This window comes from Grammomys surdaster, unplaced genomic scaffold, assembly GCF_004785775.1.
Source record: "Grammomys surdaster isolate TR1022 unplaced genomic scaffold, NIH_TR_1.0 205, whole genome shotgun sequence".
Taxonomy (NCBI): Eukaryota; Metazoa; Chordata; class Mammalia; order Rodentia; family Muridae; genus Grammomys; species Grammomys surdaster.
Window position 1 is genome coordinate 4474618 of NW_021604650.1, and position 20217 is coordinate 4494834.

Sequence of the window (20217 nt, forward strand, 5' to 3'; positions counted from 1 at the left end):
AAGGGGGCGGGGCCCGTCTCTGACTGAACGGGGCGGGGCCTGGGCCGTGGTAGGTGTGGCCTCGGCCAAGATGACAGGAGTCTGGGTTGTGGTAGGTGGGAGCCTATGGTGGGCGGGGCCTTGGCGTGGAGGTTGGGCTCTAGCTCTTGGTGGGCGGGGCTTGAGCATGATGGACGAGGGCTGGGCTGTGGTTGGTGGGCAAGGCCTGTAGTGCAGCCTTTCTGTATGCTTGGATGGAGGCTCGAGGGACTGGGTATCAGCCAACCTCTCCTACCCTCAGTGGGGGAAACTGAGGCTCCCAAGGTGCTGGTTTTTCAACTTTGAGAATTTCATAAGTGAGTACTGTACTTACATCGTCTTCACCCCTCCCTTTCACCTGTTTTTGTTTTTAAGTCAGAATCTCAGTAGGTAGCCTTGGCTGGCCTAGAACTCTTTACGTAGACCAGGCTGGCCTGATACTCTGCCTGTCTCTGCCTCCCAAAAATTGGAGTTAAAAGCATGACTGACATCCCAGGAAATTTGAAGCAGTGCTAGGCGGGCCTCCCAGCTTGACATCTGTCCAAGACTATTTTCAGCAAGCTGAGGCCACACCCACCCCTACCCAGGCCCCGCCTGTTCACAAGGTCCCGCCCCTTTCTCTAACGGTCCCTAATGGTCAGTCCAACCTCTCAAGGGGTGTGGCAAAACTGAGTTAATGGGTACTGGGAAGTGAGTTTGGGTCCTCAGGAAAAACAGCAAGTGCTGTTAACCACTGAGACATCTTCCAGCCTATTTATCTACTTATTACTCATGCAGTAGGGAAGATTGAATCTCGGGCCTACTACTTGCTGGGCAAGCACTCTGCCTTTGAATTTGTTACCTTGTCTCAGCCTCTCCAGTAGTTGCAATTAAAGTCCTGTGATATCAGGTTTTGCTTTCAGGGTTTGTTTTTGTTTATTTACACTTATTGTGTATGTGTATGGACATGTGTGGACATACCATGACATCAGTCTGAAGGAAAGGAAAACTTCCCAGAGTGGAGAATTGAGTCTTTCCTTCCATTTTGTGGGTTCTGGGATCAGACTCAGGTTTGTCAGGTTTGGCAGCACACACCTTTACCCACTAGGCTATCTCATCAGCCCTTTTAGTTTTTTGTTAGTTTGTTTGATACAGGGTCTTGTCTCGTGGCTCTAGTTGGTCAGGTGATCACGATTTAGTCCAGGTTGACTTCCAACCGATTTTTTATTTCTATCTTTTAAAGGTAAGGTTTCATGTGGCCCAGGCTTCCTTGAACTTACTATGTAATCAAGGGCAATCTTGAACTTCTCATTTTCCTGCCTCTGCCTACTAAGTGCTAGGATTATAGGTGTGCACCACTATAATCAGTTTATTTACTATGGGAATTAAACCCAGGGTTTCTTGCATGCTAGGCAAGCACTCTGTAGGCTGATCCACATCCCCAGGTTGGCAGCAAGAATTTCTTTGCACCTCACCATTCCCATATCCTTGGGAAGGATTCTACACAATGCTCTGACTTCTTCCAGTTAAAATTAGGAGAGCCCCCACTCAGTTACATACTATGAAAGCCTCCCACCAAATGTTTAAATGGAAAATGAGAAAAAAAAAAAAAAAAGAAGCCGGGCGGTGGTGGCACACGCCTTTAATCCCAGCACTTGGGAGGCAGAGGCAGGCAGATTTCTGAGTTCGAGAGTTCGAGGCTAGCCTGGTCTACAGAGAGAGTTCCAGGACAGCCAGGGCTACATAGAGAAACCCTGTCTTGAAAAAAAACAACAACAAAAAAAACAAAAATGGAAAATGAGGCTGGCATCCTCTCATGCACCAGACTGCCCTGTCATCTCCAATGCTCTCCTGGTGTCTGTGTACACATGTTCCACAGCTGGAATAATTACACTGCATCAAGGGGCAGGCCTGGGAATCCTAGTGCAAAAACACTGCCAGGAAATCATGGTAAGGAGTCTCAGACACCTACCCACAAGATAATCAGACGCTGGTGTGTCACCAAGCTGAATGAATGAAGCCTGGTAACTCCATGACTGCTGCTGTCTGTAGTAGGTTGGCCAAAGCACGCTCTGTCTTGTTATTCTTGTTGGTCTCAGCTCTAACCCATGCCTAGTTGGGCACTTCCTTGTGCCAGCTTCCACTTCCCACGTCTGGCTCCTGGGACTCTTGTTTATTTTTTTTTAAAAAATTAAGACTTATTTTTTTTTTTTGAGACAAGGTTTCTCTGTGTAGCCCTGGCTGTCCTGGAACTCACTCTGTAGACCAGGCTGGCCTCGAACTCTCGAACTCAGAAATCTGCCTGCCTCTGCCTCCCAAGTGCTGGGATTAAAGGCATGCGCCACCACTGCCCAGCAAGACTTAATTTTATGTGCATGGGTGTTTTATCTATTTGTGCACCATGTGCATGCCTGTGTTGGAGGTCAGAAGAGGGTGTCAGCTGCTCTGAACTGGAGTTTCAGGGGCTTGTAAGTCACCATATGAGTGCTGGGCATTGACCCCAGGTCCTCTGCAGGAGCAGCAAGTGTTCTTAACTGCTGGTCCATGTCCAGTTTCATGTTGTTTCATTTTATGAGACAAGGTTTCAGTATATAGATGAGGCTAGTCTGGAACTCACTATGTAGCCAAGGTTGGCTTCATATCCATGATCTTCCTCCCTAGTTCTGGGATTCAAGGTCTATGCATCATGCCCAGGCCTCACTCAAGTTGCAGTACTTAAGAGCCTTCAGGTAGCTGTCTGGCAACTGGAGCTAACACCTGGAAGTAGAGGTAGGGGGTCAGGCCTGCCTTCTCATTGCCGAGAGCAGATGCTCAGAAGAGCCTGATGAAGAAACTCAGTAAAGACACAGACAACATGAGGACCAGAGTTTAGATACCAGCATCCCTAAAAATGCTAGGTGTGCTTGCATACATGCCTAGAATCCATCACTGAAGCGGGGCAGAATCAGGGCTGCTAGGGCTTGCTGGCTGCTGGCATAGCCAAAAAAATGCAAGCTCCAGGTTCAGATACAGACCCTGTCTCAAAGAAAGGGGGTGGAGAATGACAGAGGACCCCTCTGGCCTCTGCATGGACCTGCACAGCTGTACACCTATGTGCACATGCTGCACAGGCACACACACTACACATTCCTAAAAAGAAATGTTATCATTCACTGAACATGCACTAAAGCACCTCTATGGTGCCAGGCACCCACAAAGGAATGGAGGATAGAAGTGGCAGTGGGCGAGCTCCACTGCATGCTGCTCCTCAGTCAAGTCCCCCACACTGCAGGCTCAGGGCTGGTACTTGTCGTAAAACCCCGATTAGTATGACAAAGTAGACAGGGACAGATGCTGTAGTAGACAGGATTACTGTTTTATTAATGGTCAGCTACCTTCATTCACACATGCATTTCTAAGCTTTATATCCAAGCAGCATATGGTATTTACATGCAATGGACAGATTAGAATACCAATTTTAAACCTTGGCTGTGGTAAGACTATGTTTTGTTCCACATTAAATTAAATACATGATAGTCTTACCTCCTCCTTTGAACACTTACAGTGAAAGCCTACTCTTCTGCCTTGTAAGGAATACGGGATTGCATTGGGAATGCTCTGGAGTAGCAAGGACACTGGAAACCTGAGAGAGGAATGTCACACCTTGGGCACCCAGGGCTACTCTGAGTAACACAGGTTGGCGAGTGGTCCTAACATCGAGGGCCAGGCGGCTCTGACTTACAGTTCGCTTCTGCTTATGTATTTATGTTGTCTTTTGCTTTCTTGGTTTTAGTAGGAAAAAAACTTTGGCCCTTTTAGGTGTGATTCTTTTTTTTTTCTTTTAGGATTACAAAATTTATACATGTATACTCATAAGACACATATGAGCTGTTCAGCAAGCACCTCTCTGCACTTCTGGTCACCCCACCCCTCACCTCTGTGCTACTGCTAGCATAGGGGCAGGAATCAAGCAAGGTCAGTGGGCCACTGGGACATAAATACATGATTTAAAACACAAATAGCTAATCTTGTCAGGACAGGATGGTAGCAGGCAGAGGAGGCCACTCCATTATGCTGTGTTTACATTAAATACCAAAAGGACTTGGTGCCAAGTTGCTTTACAGTCCGATGGGTGCTTTCAAGAAAGGCACTCCCACTGAGGGATGGCATTTGGGTATAAAGCATCCATTACTTGAGACCCCTGAGTCTGTCGCCAAAATGACCTATCCTTCTATGGAACTTGCTCTGGTTGGAATCTGACTGGGTGGGATTAGAAGATAAGCCCATTGGTGTATCTGCCAGAACACATGCCAGGACCTGCATCTCCTGGCTGCCACGAAGTGCTGGCTGCCTGTGTCAGTATGCCTGACTCAGTGACCAGGGTCTCACTCTCCTTGCCAACAGCTACCAAATATAGCAAGCCACACTCTCCAGCTGATCTCTAGCTATGCAGCCTTTGACTACCAAGCCCCTCAAGTCCCTCTGTGAACACGTCTGCTGTTTTGTTGCCTAATGGAACTGGCAGGCAATGAGACTCCGGGATCCCTGCCTTCACTGGGGACCTCATCTTCTAGGGGCGGGGGAAGTGCTTAGAGACATCTCTATGCAGGAACCCCTGAGGGGAAGCAGCATCCTCACATATCCATCCAAAGGCTTCACAGATGCTAAGTCTTCTCTATGGCCCCACTTGCCAATGGGGTCCCATCTTTAAGGCACTGGGTTTTGAAGACTCGTGAGGAAGGTGGCACTGGGGAGGTGGTATTCTGCTTCCTGGGAATGTGGAGAGTCAAATGTGGACTCCCAAAGGGAGGATGGCTGTCACTCATAGCAGAACCTTAATTCCCAGGCCTAACCATTCCATTAGTATGTTATAGGTGTGTTAGCTACAACTGTTACCTCCGCTGGCTCTGAAGATGCTTTCTCTTTCCATAAGGTGACACTCGCACTGCCAGGGTGCAGTCAGATACCCTCAAGTCCCAAGTATTCACAGGGTCACCACTGAGGAAGTCTGTCACCTCCAACATGTGTGAAGAGACAACCCCCAAAATCCAGGAATTCACCAGCATTTAAGTCCCCTTTTCCAGTAGGAGCCGATTCAAAAGACTTCAGGGGACTATGCCCAATATTCCTGAAGTCAGGGCCTCTGTGGGTGTAGTAGGGTCACAATTCACACGGTGGAGCCTACTGTTGTTCTAGGGAGACCCACGGTAAACCTTCTGGAAGGAAAACTGGGTTTTATAAGAACAATTTTCTGCCTGTCCTATGATCAGGAGCAACACCTATTCATTTGGTTTGTATCACAAAAGTCTGTTTTCCTTCCATGTGGCTCAAAGGGTTACTTTTTTGAATTGATGGTGCGGCCAAACAAGCTGATAATGTCCATCATGGCTTGTCTAACATGCTTCCCAAAGCGGTGTGAATCCTGAAAGAAAAAAGCCAAACGGCACATCAGCAGCTGGGCAAACCCTAGCACCTGCAAAGCTGAGTCAGGGGCATCAACTATAGCAAACCCAGCCTGGGCTAGCAAGACTCTGTCTTCAAGAGCCAAATGAAAGGAGTTGGGGAGATGGTTCAGTGGACAAAATGCTCGTGCAAGCCTGAGTTTCAATCCTCAGCTCCCATGTGAAAAGCAAGCATGCCCTTCCCACCTGGAACCCAGTGCTGGGGACAGAGAAGGTGAGACAGCTGGAAACCTACTAATCAGACAGCAGAGGCCCAAACAGTGAACTCCAGGGTCAGAGAGACCTTGTCTCCAGGGAAGAAAGAGATTGATGGGAAGGGATACTCAGTGCCCATGTCCCCCCCCACACACACACACACAGAGGGTGACGGGAGAGAGAGGGAGGGAAAGGAAGGGGAGGGAAAGGGAAGGAAAGAGAGAGAGAAGAGAAAGCACTGGCATGCAGAAAGTCTCACATTTGGAACCAGTCCATTATCATCTGTCCCTGGGTTAGGCCAGCCTCCTGTATTCCCATACTCTAAGCTCTGAGGGTATTATTGAAGGGGCAATAAAAGCACCCTGAGTATTCAGAAGGGGGACAGCCATAGGTAACTCACTATGTGCATGGAAGGGTTAGATCTGAGGCCTCCCTGTCACTCTGTTCTACACTCCAGGCTATCCTTGAACTCTCAGTTCCTGCCTCAGCTTCCTAAGTGATGCTAGGATTAGAGGTGTGTGCCTCGTGTCTGGCTTCCTGAATCACATTCTGGAGGACTCAGGGTCTGTGGGTGGGGCTGGCAGCCAGGAAGTTTTTGTAGCATCAGCTGGGCTGATATGGTGAAGGCCATCATCAAAAAGGTTCCCAGGGGGCTGGAGCAATGGCTCAGCGGTTAAGAGCACTGACTGCTCTTCCAGAGGCCCTGAGTTCAATTCCCAGCAACCCGTGGTGGCTCACAACCATCTGTAATGGGATCTGATGCCCTCTTCTGGTGTGTCTGAAGACAGTGTACTCACATTCATAAAATAAACAAATCTTTAAAAAGAAAAAAGAAAAAAAGAAAACAAAACCAAACAAAAACACGGTTCCTAGGAGGTTCCCTCAGACAGCTCCAAAGTAAGGCCAGAATTTGCTCACGGAGCTGTTTAGAATAGAGAGAATGACAGAGACGCACACAGACACATCAAGACTTAAGATCACTGCTACCATCAAAGGCAGGTAAATGAAATAAATAAATGCCTTTCAAATGAGTGAAACTCATCTACGTGAAACTAAGCTAAATAAAGGTGACACCTGAATTGAATGTTTCTGTCAAAGATATGCTCCCTCCAAAAGGAAATTCACCTCATGTCTAGAAAAAGTGGTGCCCAATATACTCACCGTCTCAGGGCTAGAGAACTTGGAAGAAATATGGAAGTGGATGAAATTCTCTCCCACGATAATGTAGGAAACACCATAGCCATCATCAGCAACCTGCAGAGAGAAAAAGGGCAATTTTATCACTAGGCATGCGATCACGAGGATGGGGATCCTGTTCTCAGTGTGAGCCTGGGCACCAAAGAGGCTGAAGCAGGACGGTGATGGGCGGCCTGGACTTTACAGTGAGTGGGTTTGAGGCCAGCCTGAGGATAATGGGATGGGCTTGAAGTTAGTGGGTGGGCCTGGCTGTACTTACCGGCCCAAAGCCCCCTCCACAGGACACATAGTCAGGGTGTTTCTCAAAGTCAAACAGCTCCACTTGCTGCTGAGGAGTCTGGCTTGTAGACAACCTCCATGGCTCAGACAATACCTGTGACAAAGCAGAGAATGTCCTTTGACACTTTCCCACCTGCTTCTCCTAGTGAGCACTGACTGTCAACCTGACACAGCTGACAACCACCTGGGAGTTGGGGGGGAACCCTAAGACGTTCTCAACTGAGTGATCAGGCATTGCACTGGTTTGTGGACACTGCACTGGCTGGTTTTGTGTGTCAACTTGGCACAAGCTAGAGTCATCACAGAGGAAGGAGCTTCAGTTGAAGAAATGCCTCCATGAGACCCAGATAGATGTAAGGCATTTTCTCAATTATCAGTCAATGGGGCTGAGGCCCAGCCCATTGTGGGTGGTGCCATCCCTGGGCTGGTAGTCCTGAGGTCTATAAGGAAGCAGGCTGAGCGAGCCAGGGGAAGCAGGCCAGTAAGCAGCATTTTTCCATGGCCTCTGCATCAGGTCCCAGCTCCAGCTCTGCTTGGGTTCCTATCCTGACTTCCTCCAGTGATGGATATGATATGGACACGTGAGCCAAATAAACACTTCCCGCCCCCCAGCTCGCAGCAATAGAAACTCTCATTAAGACAGACATGTCTGTGGGAAATGGTCTTGATGCAGGAAGGTCCAGCTCAGTGTAGGTGGTTCCATTCCCCGGACAGGTGTCTCCCCTAGCTGGACAGGGCTAGAGAGATGGCTCAGTGGTTAAGAGCACTTGCTGCTCTTGCAGAGGACCCAGATTTGACTGCTATTACCCACATGGTGGAACTATAACTCCAGTTCCTAGACATCCCTCTAGGCACTGCCACACACACACCATACACATACCTATACATGAAGGCAAAGCACATATTAAAAATATACTTTTAAAGAAAGTTAACCAAATGTGAGCCTGTGCACAAGCCGGCAGGAAGCCTTCCTCCGTAGTTTCCGACTGTTCCTGCTTAAGTTCATGCCCTGTCTTCCACAGTTATGAACCGTGAGCTGGAAGGGGCGAGTGGTCAGAGTGTTTTATACGGCAGCAGAAAGCAATATAGAACACCCTCCTCTTTGCCTGGGGACCCCCTAACAGGGAGGCAAGGAAAGACCTTCGTGGGGAAGACTACTTCCCCAAGCCCCTAAGGTTAAAGTGCGTGAGCCCCACCCCTTGGCCAAACCACCTCTCACAGGGAAGGCAGAGGACAGTCTGTGGGGTCTAGGATAGCCTCTATAAACCCATCTCTAGATTCTCACGGGTTTTTCAAGCTCATTATATGCAGTCATTGTTAAAAGCCAGTACATTGATAACAGGCCTACAATCCCAGCATTCAGGAGGCTGAAGCAGGAGGATTTCTATTTAAGGTAGTCTAGACTGAAGAGTGAGATCCTGTCTCTACAACACAGAAAAGCCAGGCTGAACACAGTCCTAGCTCTTACCTCCTTCAGGAAAGGTGAGTCGACCGCAAGATACTTGGACACCACATAGAGGCAGAAGAGATGGCGGTCGATGCCGGCGCCCGTCATGGCGAGGCGGTACAGGTGCTGGTGCTTCTCACAAGCTATCTTGAACAGCTTGAGCCTCTGCTCTGCCTAAGGGTCAACAGGACAAGGACATGCTTTGCACGGTTCAGGTTGTGCGCCGGGCTACTTTCTCTTCAGTGGTCTGCAAAAGGCAGGGTGCTGTGACCAAGATATTTTACAGAGCCCCACTGGCCCACTATCCCTTTCCAGATTCTTGCCTCAGAAGGGCTGCCCAGGGAGGGGGGAGGTTGATGGAGAGGGACCCTGTGTGGGTGTGTGTGCTGTGTATACAGTGAGATAGCCAAACATGGACCTTTTAAGCTGTTAGAGTTCTTGTCAAACCTAGAGCTCTACCCCAGCTCCGACCCTAAGTTTATTTTGTTACAGGAATGAATGCTAACCCTCCTTGACTACTCTCCTAAAATGGTATTGTGAGGGCTTCAATATGACCCAAGTGGGAGACTTCAGGGGACTGAAGACATGCTCACTGCACAAAAGCATCAGGCTTCTCAGGGCTTGCTGACCTGCTGGTTTAGCCTAAGTAGCAAGCTCTAGATTCAGTGACAGACCCTGTCTCAAAATATAAGGTGGAGAATAATGGAGGAAGACAACAGCATGCCTCCATCACACTCATATACACACATGTGTGATGTACATACATGCATATATCGTGCACACACATACATACACACGTGTTCACCCATACCACAAACACACAGGCTGCTTTGGGATCTTCTGGACATTACACCACCATCTGAGAAATGTGCCCTTTACATGGAGTTGTGTCAAGGCACTGACCCTCCTATGACAGACCCAGCCTTGTAGGAGCCTCCTGAAAGTTCTAGTGACAGATGTAGCTGCTTGCCTTTTTATTTTTTAATTTGTTTTCCTCTAGAGTAAAAAAAAATGCAGTCTGTTGTCTGCTGGTGGTAAGCATGTGTCTCAGGGCTTGGGGACCTGGGCACAGCTGAATGTGGCCATGTGCCACCTGGGACCAGCAATGCATTAGATTCATCTGAGTTTACTTTCACAAGGCCACTGCTGGGCTCCTAAGAGGCAGAGTCAGCAAGTCCCAGCTTTGTCTGGTAGACTGGTGCAACAGGCTCTGCAGACCCCAGGACCAGAGTCCAAGGACCCCAATGATGGCTGTCCTGCTTCCTGTTCCTGTGTCACGTCCAGCCGCATGTGAAAGTTCTCCATACATATAATCTCATTCCCAAAACTCAGCAAACAATATTCTCTTTGTATATGTCCCAACAGAACCTCTTAAATGCTTTCTGTTCCTTTGCAAAGGGACAGGCATAAGGAGCTGGGGGAGGGGATGCAGAAGCAGGGTGGGGGTAGAGGAGTAGGGGGAGGAAATGAACGGAGGGGTAGAGGGAGGGTAGGCTGGAGGGGCTGGAGAGCTTCATGGTCAGCTTCTAGGGAAGTGACTCTCAACCTTCCTAGTCCTGTCCTAGTACTGTGTGCTTTAACACAGTTTCTCATAACAATTATTTCATTGCTACTTCATAACTGTAATTTTGCTACTTTATGAATCACAACATATGTGATGTGCAGGATATCTGATATGTGACCCCCCCATGGGTCACGACCCACAGGTTGAGAACCACTGTTCTAGGGACTTTCAGGAAAGCATGTAACCATGCTGTGTTCTGCCACTGTGGTCTTACCGTTGTTTTGGGGTCCATCATGGCCAGCACAAAGTTGCAGGACTCCGTAGTGCAGGAGCGTACAGTCTCTGTCCTCCCCTCTCGGAAGAGCCGAGTCATGGAGGCCTCATACGTGAGGCAAAACTTGCCCATGTCCTGGGAAGGAAGGAAAACTAGCTTAGGGCTAACAGGTGGGAGTAGCTGTCTAAGTTTAAGGGAGAAGTGACCTGGAATGGTTCTGAGAGGAGGTGGCACTCTGCCTCCCCCACTCTGTGTGTGTGTTTTGCCTAACAAGGACAAGCCTGGTGTCCAGAGGCCAGAAGAGGGCACTGAATCCCTGAGGACAAGTTACAGATGACTGGGAGCTGCCAAGTGAGTGTTAGAAGCTGGAGCCCAAATCCTCTGAAGTACAGGCAACTCTCTTAACTGCTGAGCCATCTCTTCAGCCCCCTGGAGTCTGTCTTTACATGGTTTCTGGTCCAAGCCATGACTAAGACCATAATGTCCTCCAGAAAGTCCTCCAACTCACGTGAATTTGCTTAGGAGAAAGGACAAGGCATACAGCAAGGTCATGGCCACGAGAAGGTGTGAGAGGCACAGGAGGGTCAGGGGCAAGAGGGCAGGGCCGCAGAATGAGGAGGAGTTCAGTCAGTACGGTCATGGACAAGACAGTAGCCAGGAGGAGCTGGCAGATGCAGACAGGAGTCCCCAAAGGAAAAGCCTACTGTCTGGATGGGACAGAAGGGTCACCTGTGGAAGGCAGGATGGGAGGTACCATAGGTGTGAGGAAGGCTATGGCAGCCAGCGCTCCTTAGCTTGAAGCAAAGAGGTCTGCAGGTAGGGCTGCCTCTCTGGAAGCAGGAGAGAAGCTGGTGATGAGCTTCAGGGAGAGGTAAAGGGCTGGAGGAGAGTGTGGCTAAGGCTGGGAAAACAGAACAGTGGAGGAGTGCTCAGGAGGCTGTGACTGTGACTAGGGAGAGAGCAGAGGAAGCTGAGGTTAGGGGTGATTACAGAGGCCTTGGGAGCTGTGCCAGAGAGGACAAGGTGGGGCGGGGAGAGCTCCTGGGGAGGCAACTGGGGTGGACACAGCTGGTGGCACCTGAAGCTGAGCCCTTGGGATATCACAGAGGACAGTGGGAGGGACACTAACAGCCCAGGGGAGCTGGTGTCCACCTTCCCACTGTGCAGTACATATAGACCCAGTGCTACAATGACTTCTGCATGGCCAGCAACTGAATGCCTCTGTCTCGGGTAGGCTGTCCCCTCCCAAGAACCAAAGTCCCTTCCACATTCTCACACAGGCAGACTGCTTCTGCCACCCTTTAGCAGTGCTCAGAGAAAAAAAAGACAGAAATGCCACACAGTCCTGGGTAGATACAGAAATCTGATTCAGCAGAGAACAATGAAGAGCTCACAGCTTCTGCTTTAAGCAAAGGGATGTCAAAGGTCAGAAACATTAAACAATTTGTTCTAAGTATTTCCTGATAATACTGTAGGACTCAGAGCTTATTATGGGCCTGTTTTACGAGATTTACATTTTTACATTTTATGTGTGTGTTTGCCTCTGTGTATATATGTAACTATGTTAGTGTAGGAGTTCACGGAAGGCATCAGATCCCCTGGGACTGCTGTAAGCCACCATGTGAGGGTGCTGAGACCTGAATGAGGTCCTCTGCAGAGGCAGCAAGTGGCCTTAACCGCCAAGCCATCTCTCCAGCCCCGATTACACAGTTTAATTGTTCACCTGCTTATGTCCTAAACTTGCTTGTCTGTGATAGAAGCCTGAGAGGGATGTCACAAAACCAAGGGTGCTCTGCTCTGCAGTGTGACATTTCACACCTTAGTACCTTAGGGACCCACAGGGCTGGTGTTTGGTGTCAGATGCCCACCATACTGGGCTTTATATTGCCTCTGCCCACTAGGGAAATAGTCCAGATGTCTGTGTGGGGCTCCAAAGTGCCCGAGGTGAGCCCAGATCCCTTCTGACCTTGTAATGTGCGAGCTGCAGCGCCAGCTGGATGAAGGCGTCGGGACTCGTCCGGCACTTCTTGATCAAGCCTTTGCCAAAGTTGTCAAATGGGAAGGAATGCAGGTCCACATCATTTGCCAAAAGACTGGCACTGCTCAGGGATGTCTCTATGACCTCCTGGCACTGCAGGGGAAGAAGGTAGCTCCGCTTAGTGGGGAAGCAGCAGAAGGGAGCGGGGCAGAACAAAGTCTGCAAGTGTGCACTTCACAGTCTCCGGGATTTTCTACAAAGGCTACCTGGAGGACCACAGCACAGTCCCTCTACCTCACTCCAGGAGCAGTGGGGGAACCCTTAGGGGACAAATGCCATAGACATACCGCCCTCACATTTCTCAAAGCTCCAACCATAAGTGGCTTTGTCACCTTGGAAGATACTAAACTAGGTAGGTGGGAGGGTACCATGTATGGCGCTATGGGGAAGCCATCATCCAAGCTGAGGCAGATGGATTTCTGTGAGTGTGAGATCAGCCTGGTCTACAGAGTAAATTCCAGGACAGCTGATGCTACACAAAGAAACCCTGTCTTGAAACAAACAGATCATGTAGTTGGGAGGGAGATGCTTCAGAGAGGGCCCTAGAGGAGTTGGAGGGAGGAGGAAAGGGATAATAGGTATAATCAAAACACATGTGTTAAATTCTAGATGCACAAATAAAAGAATACTTCTTCTTCTTTTTTTTTTTTTTGGTTTTTCGAGACAGGGTTTCTCTGTATAGTTCTGGCTGTCCTAGAACTCACTCTGTAGACCAGGCTGGCCTTGAACTCAGAAATCTGCCTGCCTCTGCCTCCCAAGTGCTGGGATTAAAGGCGTGTGCCACCACTGTCTGGCAAGAATACTATTTTTTAAAGGACAAACACAGGGATCACTGGTTGCCAGGGGTCAGGAAGGAGCTGGATGAGCAGGGGGAAGCCACAGGAGTTTACAGCAATGACACTGCTGCCTGATTCTGTGGCAGTAGTCACGTGACACTACACAACTGATCCCATCCAGGCAACCCTGTGTAAACCTGGGATGTGCCAGAAGGCCTGACAGACAGACCACTGTGGTGGGGATGCTGAGCAGGCAGGCTGTGTGTATCCAGGAAATACCTGCATCTTCCTCAAATGTCTGTCATGAACCCAGCATGGCTCTATTACAGGTGTGTTGAAGAGAGCCAGTGAATCCTGGTGGCTCAGTCAGCCCCGACCCCAAGGTCAGGCTCTCCACAAAGATATTGTTTCTCTATGGATTCCACACTGCCCTGGGACCTCAGAGCACTGGACTTTACCACACAAGAAAGTACTTCTCAGGCCCCAGAAACTCCCACTTGGGTCAGATAGGCTAGAGTGATGGTTTCAACCTTAACACCCCTTCTCCCCAGGGCTCCTACTTGAGTGGTCTGCATCTCAGAATCTTCTCTTGTTGGTTTTTAAGACAAGGTCACAGCAATTCTCCAGCCTCAGCCACAGGGGTTGGGAATGACAGAAATGGGCCATCTTTAGACAGCCCCAAAATCTAAGACAAGGTTTTTCTGTGTAGCCCTCATTGTCCTGGAACTAGCTTTGTAGACCAGGCTGGCCTTGAACTCAGAGATCTGGCTGCTTTTGCCTCCTGAGTGCTGGGATTATAGGAGTGTACCACCTCGCCTGACTATGATTTAAGTTTTTATCCTTATTTGCAGAGAATTCACAGAAGCCCAGCTACTTTTCAGCTGAAACCTCAACAGAGAGCTGCAAATTGAAGCCTCATTTCTCTTGACAGCCCAGGCCTCTTCCCCAACTCTGGGCAAACAGCTTTCTGTCTGTTTGGTAGAGAGCTTGCTTGTCAACAGAGCTCAGGAACAAGCTTGCCACCCAGGTGAGTGATGGTCTCTGGAGCACCAGACTTACCTCTCCTGGGATGTCCCACTGTAGCCTGGTGGGTTTAGGGATGCTAGGGTTGGTGTCTCCTTTACAATGTCCATCCTCTGAGTAGCCCAGCTGGAAGACGTCGGTGGCCATGACATACTGAGAAAAAGAAGCAGAGACTGAATAGAAACCGTGAGAGAGCACAGTGTCTCCTGCCATGCTCAGCACAGAACACTCCTGGGAGTAAGGGCAGGGTCTCCGCACTCCATGCACCTTCCCCAGTGCACACCAGCTAGGTGGTGGGTGAGCAAATTCAGTTACACACACACACACACACCAGAGGGCAGAGAGTAGGAAGCTCCCAGAGAGGTAACTGATGTATGGTTTCTAGAAACCAGGCCCTGGGAGGGTAAAACTGTGGCTCTGAACCTCTGTGTCCATGGAGCCCACCTGCCACAGCCTTCTGTGTCCTTTGTAATAAGAGAGAAGCCCTGAGCCAGAGCTGCTCCAGCAGACTAATCTGTCTAGAGAAGGTAATCAAGGGAACCTTGAATTAGGGCTGAGGGTACATCCAGAGTTCTCAGGTCACTGCACCCATAGCATGAAGGATGCTACCTAAGCTGTGTTTGTCTCCACCAGGTTTCACATCTCAGAATCAACCCAGTGGCACTGTGGTACTGTGCTTCCAAGACGAGAGCCAGGTCCCCAGCACTCGCCTGGACACCTGGGCTCCACTCAAGAGCCCTCCTCATCCCATCAGGAAACTAAATACTTGTGGCTTGGCCTCAGGCTGTGTCTCCTTAGCCTTATCTTGATAAGTTACTTTAAAATATTAGCCTGAGGGCTGGAGAGCCAACGCAGCAGTTAAAAGTGCCTGCTGCTCTAGCAGAAGTTTGGGGCTTGGGTCCCAGCTTACAACCGCCTCCAGCTCCAGCTCCAAGGGATCTACCGCCCCCTTTTGGTTGCTGCATGTACTGCATTCATGTGCACAGTGTATATATAAACACAATAAACCTTAATGTTCATCTCTCTTTCTTCATCTCTCTTTTCAACTTTTTGTTTTGTTTTTTTTTATTATGTGGCCCTGATTGTCCTCAAGCTTTTCAGGAATCTTCCTATCTCAGCCTCTCAAGTGCTGGAATTTTGGGCATGTGCCACTATGTGTCCTCTTAAGAACTTGAGAACTGTGCTGTGTATGCTGCAAGTTGCCTGGCCCCCTGAGACTCCCGTTACCCAACGGCAACTGTGCATGTGTTATCTGAAAAGTCCCTGGGATATTCTGATGGGCCTATACTGTTGGGCTTTGCAGAGCTTCCCAGAGATCTGTGTATGAGCGGCAGGGTCAGGGGGCTAATGGAGGTGAGGTATCTGTGCATCTGGGCTGAGAGTCTACACTGCTGCTGGCATCAGTTCAGGGTCTGGCAGGAATAATAAGCCCTTGCACTTTGCCATTGGAATTGGTGTTTCAGCTGAACCCACTGTTGTCTTATACCCAGACTGCCTGGTTCTTCTTTTCCAGGCTTTCTCATGTAGGAAACCTTCCCTGGATGAAGCAGCAGCAGGTAGGATCTTGCCAAGATCTCAAGCAGAGGTCAGAGCACTGGAGGGATGAGAGAAGGTGAGTCAAGGTGCTGCTAACCTCATGGGAGGGGGTATGCTTTGGAGAAATGAGGGAAGGAGTGGAGTCAGCTGAGACCTGAAGGAGACATCTCCCCACCCCACCCCCCAAAGAGGGCAGAGCTTGCACACAAGCAAGCAGATACAATCTGCACTCTGCAGTTGATTTTGTACCACAGGGAAAAAAATCACTGGCACAGCACAGCAAGGAGAAACCAAGATGCAAAGTCTTAGCTGGTGTGGCAGAGCATGACCCTAAACCAACAGCACTCTGGAGGCTGAAGCAAGAGCATTGCCATGAACTGGAGTTTGGTGTGGGCCAAATGGTAAGACCCACTGGAGAGAGGAAGGAAGAGAGAGGAGAGCATCCCTAGCCTGAAATCCAAAATCCTCCAAACATTTAAACTTTGTTGAGAGTTACACCAATATTTAATAAATTTCAAATTTCTGGAATACAGCTATTTGACTGAGAAGTCCACAAAGACACCAGGTTTGCAGTCTGGCCCCGAGTATGTTCTCCCTTTCTTTCTCTTTGCCTCTCTCTGTTTTGAAAGGGTTTGGTTTTGTAGCCCAAGCTGGCTTCAAGTTCCTGATCCTCCTGCCTTAAAGTACTAGGGTGACAGTCATGTGTCACCACACCCAACTTTGTGTTTTTGAAAGTTGGGTTAGGAGAAAGGGGGACAGAGATCTGGTGGTCTTTAAGTAACCTGATCATTTTAGTAACTGAAATATTTTCAATAAGATACATCGCCTTAAATGTTTTGATTTAACTGTTGTGATGTGTGTGGGTGTAGGCATGGGGTGTTCCCCCTCTAACTTTATGTGGGTGTCAGGGGTTGAACTCAGATCATGGGACTTAAATGGCAAGGCTTTGCCCCACTAGCATCTCTCTGGCTCCAGGACACTGCCATTTTATAAGCCAAGATTCTAACCCAGACCTGGTGGTACATACCTGTAATCTCTGATACTCAACACATTGAGGCAGGAGGATTCCAGGTCTGAGGCCAGTCTGGCCAACAGAGTGAGTTCAAGTCTAGCATGTTTAATTTAGTGAGACCTTGTCTCCAAAATAATGGCTGAGTTTATATAGCCTTGGCGTGGAGCACCTGAATGGCACATGTGAGGCCCTGGGTTCGATCCTGGGCACCTCGCACTCACACATTCAGATTTTAATTTTTTTTTCTCTATTTGCCCTCAAACTAGGGTGAGTAGTGGGAATACCAGGAAGTCTGGCAGTAAGCTAATCACTTCAGAACTAAGGAAGCCATGTGAGCTGAGAGCCACCGTGTGACTTCAGTTGCATAAATAAATACCACATCTGCCAGTACTCAAGGAACACAAGTTACAGGAAACCAAGACTCAATGTCTTTAACTTCCTGAGTGGTACCAACACCGATGGGAAACTTGGTGCTGTGGTTTAAATGTTAGCAGCCTCCTACCAGCTCTTTTTAGTTCGTTTATTTTTGGTTTTCAAGACAGGGTGTCTCTGTGTTGTCCTAGCTATCCTGGAACTTGCTCTGTAAATCAGGCTGGCCTTGAACTCACAGAGATCCACTTGCCTCTGCCTCCTGAGTGCTTCGATTAAAGGTGTGAGCCACGACCTGTGCCACTACTGCCCAGGTTATGGGCATACACATTTTAACACTTGGTCCCCAGGTAGTGGTGCTTTTTTTTTTTTTTAAGATTTATTTTATATATATGAGTACACTTGTCCCTGTCTTCAGACACACCAGAAGAGGGCACGAGATCCCATTACAGATGGTTGTGAGCCACCATGTGGTTGCTAAGAACTGAACTCAGGACCTTTGGAAGAGCAGTCAGTGCTCTTAACCGCTGAGCCATCTCTCCAGCCCTGGTGGTGCTATCTTGGATGTTACAGACTCTTGGAGGAGTGAGTTACTGGGAGCAGACCTTGAGGTTTACAGCCAGGGCCCTGCTTCCTGTCTGGCCTCTGCTCCTAGGTGCACTGAGAAGTGAGCAAGTAGTCCCCACAGTGGGCCATGCCCTCTCAAAGCCTAAACTGAAGGAAATCTCTCCTAGGTATTTGACCCTGGAGAGGGAAATGTAATGGATACAGAGGATTAGACAAATACTTCAGAGTTCAGGTAGGCCTGGGTTGGGTTTCCCAAAGTGCCTTCCACATTCAGACAGGTTAACAGTGGTGTGGCTCACCTCCCACAGATGGCCCACGATGGGCGCGTCCGCCCAGGAGTGCTCTGCGTTTATACCTATCTTGCTGTTTTTGAAGACAACGAAGGTGATGGACTTGTCAAACCACCTATAGGGAGACAACATGATCATGGGCTTCCGGGGTTACATCGACACGGGAACCCAAAAGCGACATGAGTGTTTCTTTCTGCAGAGACCAATGGCTTCTCCCCATCCCTGACAGTTCTCCAGGTTTCTCCACCCCAGGAAGGTAACTAAAAGGGACACACAGAACACAGAGTCATTCATATTTTCTTGTATCAGAGATATAATACAGCAATGTGTGTGAGCCCTGGGACTAGAGGAACGCAGACTACTGTAACCCAGAGGCCGGGCCCATGCCCTCTCCTGCCATGCCTGTGAGGCACCTCCTCACTTTACACCCACAGAAAGGGGATCCAGGAGAGCAGGGCCACAGCAGCTGCACCACCACAGCCAAGGCCAATGATGGGTCCTAGGACTGACCCCGCTCTGTCGTATGTGCCACCTTCTGCTGGGAGCCAGGTAGCCCATAGTTAAGAAGGGCGGTGGGGTGAGCAAAAGGAAGGGATCGTGAAGCCAACTGGCCTAGGCTGTGCCTGTGAGTTTGTGTGGAGGGAAGAAAGCAGAGTGTTACGTTTGGATGCTCATTCCTTCCTAGTACAACCCCTCAGCAAGGAGTCAGATTTGGGGAGGCTGCTCCCAAACACACCCAGGAATGTCTCCCACAATCTCCCATCAACCTTGGAGATTAAAAAAGGGAGTTACCTGTCAAAACATCGACCATGCAGCAGAGATTTGGCGTAGCTGTCAATAGATGCCTCAGGGTCCTCCTTTCTGTATCCCTGTTCCGATTCGTCCAATGTCACAAAGAATGCTGCCTTTTCTACCGCATCCAGGGATTGCTTATTTTTCCCTCGTGCAAAGTAGGTCTGCCGACACTTTGCCCAGGGCACTCTGTAGCAGGGAGTAAACATGTCTAAAATCAGTTGCCCATGATGGGGAGATGTCTCAGTAGGCAATAGTGCTTGCCTGTCAGCATGAGAACTTGAATTTCATAACCACGTAAAGAAGCCCATGTAAAGGAGCCAGGTGTGGGGATTGGTGCTCCTAATTTCAGGCCTGGGAGACAAACTCAGGATCCTCAGGGCTTGTTAGCCATCCAGGTCACCTAATGGGAATGCTCCAGGCTAGTGAGGGACCCTGTCTCCAAACTCAATGTGGACGGCTAGTGCCTGAGGAACAACACGTTCACACGGACACATACAGACACAGACACACACACACTGCTAAGAATAAAATCCAGCCTGTCTCTGCAGCAGTCAGGGAGAAGCACCCTTCTCTGCCCCAGACATCCCTCTGCAGAAGCTATCACAAATGCTGAAGGACCTGGCCCTGAAGCCAGGCTCTGACCTGAGACTCCCTCAGGCATGAGTCCACTGATGTCTTCAGTACCATAGACCCATCTTTCAGTTGAGGAAACCTGAGGCACAGAGATCAAGCCACAACTACTTTGGGGCAGGGAAGGAGCGATACCATCTGGCCCCTGAACCCAGACCAAGACTGATCACATGATACTCCCACAATGACCACCCTGTGCCCACCACGCTGCTGACATTGGTCTCCCTTCAAAGCTGGCTTGCAATAGCTTCCTCCCATTGCTCCTGGGTCCCCCACACAGTCCTCAGCCTCCAGGCCCTCTGTGCTGCCCACCCTCCATTGCCCACCTCTCTCGCAAGTTTTTATGTCAACACAAATGTCACAGGTCCCTAGTGCACCCCAGCCCTCAAGGCAGGAGATAAGGCATGGACTGCGGCCCTCTTCACTTTCTGGTTTTCCTCCTCGGTCCCATGCTCCACACAACAGACAGCCTTGTTGTCTCCTGAGTGCCTGGAGCAATTCTTTATTAAAGTGTTTGCCCCTTGACTTTGGCACCAGCAGCAGCTTCACCGCAGCTCAGGGGCTCTGTGAAAGATGGTCTTGTGAAACACTGGTATACTTTTGGCCCCAGAGAGCAAAATCCCCTCTTCACCATCTCATTCCACCTGCTTCTTACTCTGTTCAAAGCAGGGCACAAGACAGTTCCTCTCTCCCACAATCCAATCCCACAATGGAGCTGGCCTTAAAGATAAGTTTGCCTGGTGTGTGTTGGGGTGTGGGGGGAGCTGGAGCGGAGGGTAAAGCACAAGCGTGAGGATCTGTGCCATTGACCTATTATCCTAGTACTGAGATGGCAGGTACAAGAAGA

The 20217-nt window shown here is 49.4% G+C and overlaps 1 protein-coding gene across 1 annotated transcript in view; it reads right to left on the reverse strand.

Annotated features, from left to right (window-relative positions):
- Positions 1–3331: 3331 nt before the first annotated feature.
- Positions 3332–20217, reverse strand: part of Cpt1a (carnitine palmitoyltransferase 1A) — a 59880-nt gene continuing 42994 nt past the window's right edge. The window contains exons 11-19 of the mRNA XM_028770992.1: positions 18738–18926; positions 17955–18060; positions 14208–14324; positions 12301–12465; positions 10335–10469; positions 8578–8730; positions 7090–7203; positions 6795–6887; positions 3332–5398 (exon numbers count right to left, since the gene is read on the reverse strand). Of these exons, the coding sequence (XP_028626825.1) occupies positions 5312–5398; positions 6795–6887; positions 7090–7203; positions 8578–8730; positions 10335–10469; positions 12301–12465; positions 14208–14324; positions 17955–18060; positions 18738–18926 (1159 nt within the window). The 3' untranslated portion in view covers positions 3332–5311. The remainder of the gene's footprint in view (positions 5399–6794; positions 6888–7089; positions 7204–8577; positions 8731–10334; positions 10470–12300; positions 12466–14207; positions 14325–17954; positions 18061–18737; positions 18927–20217) is intronic.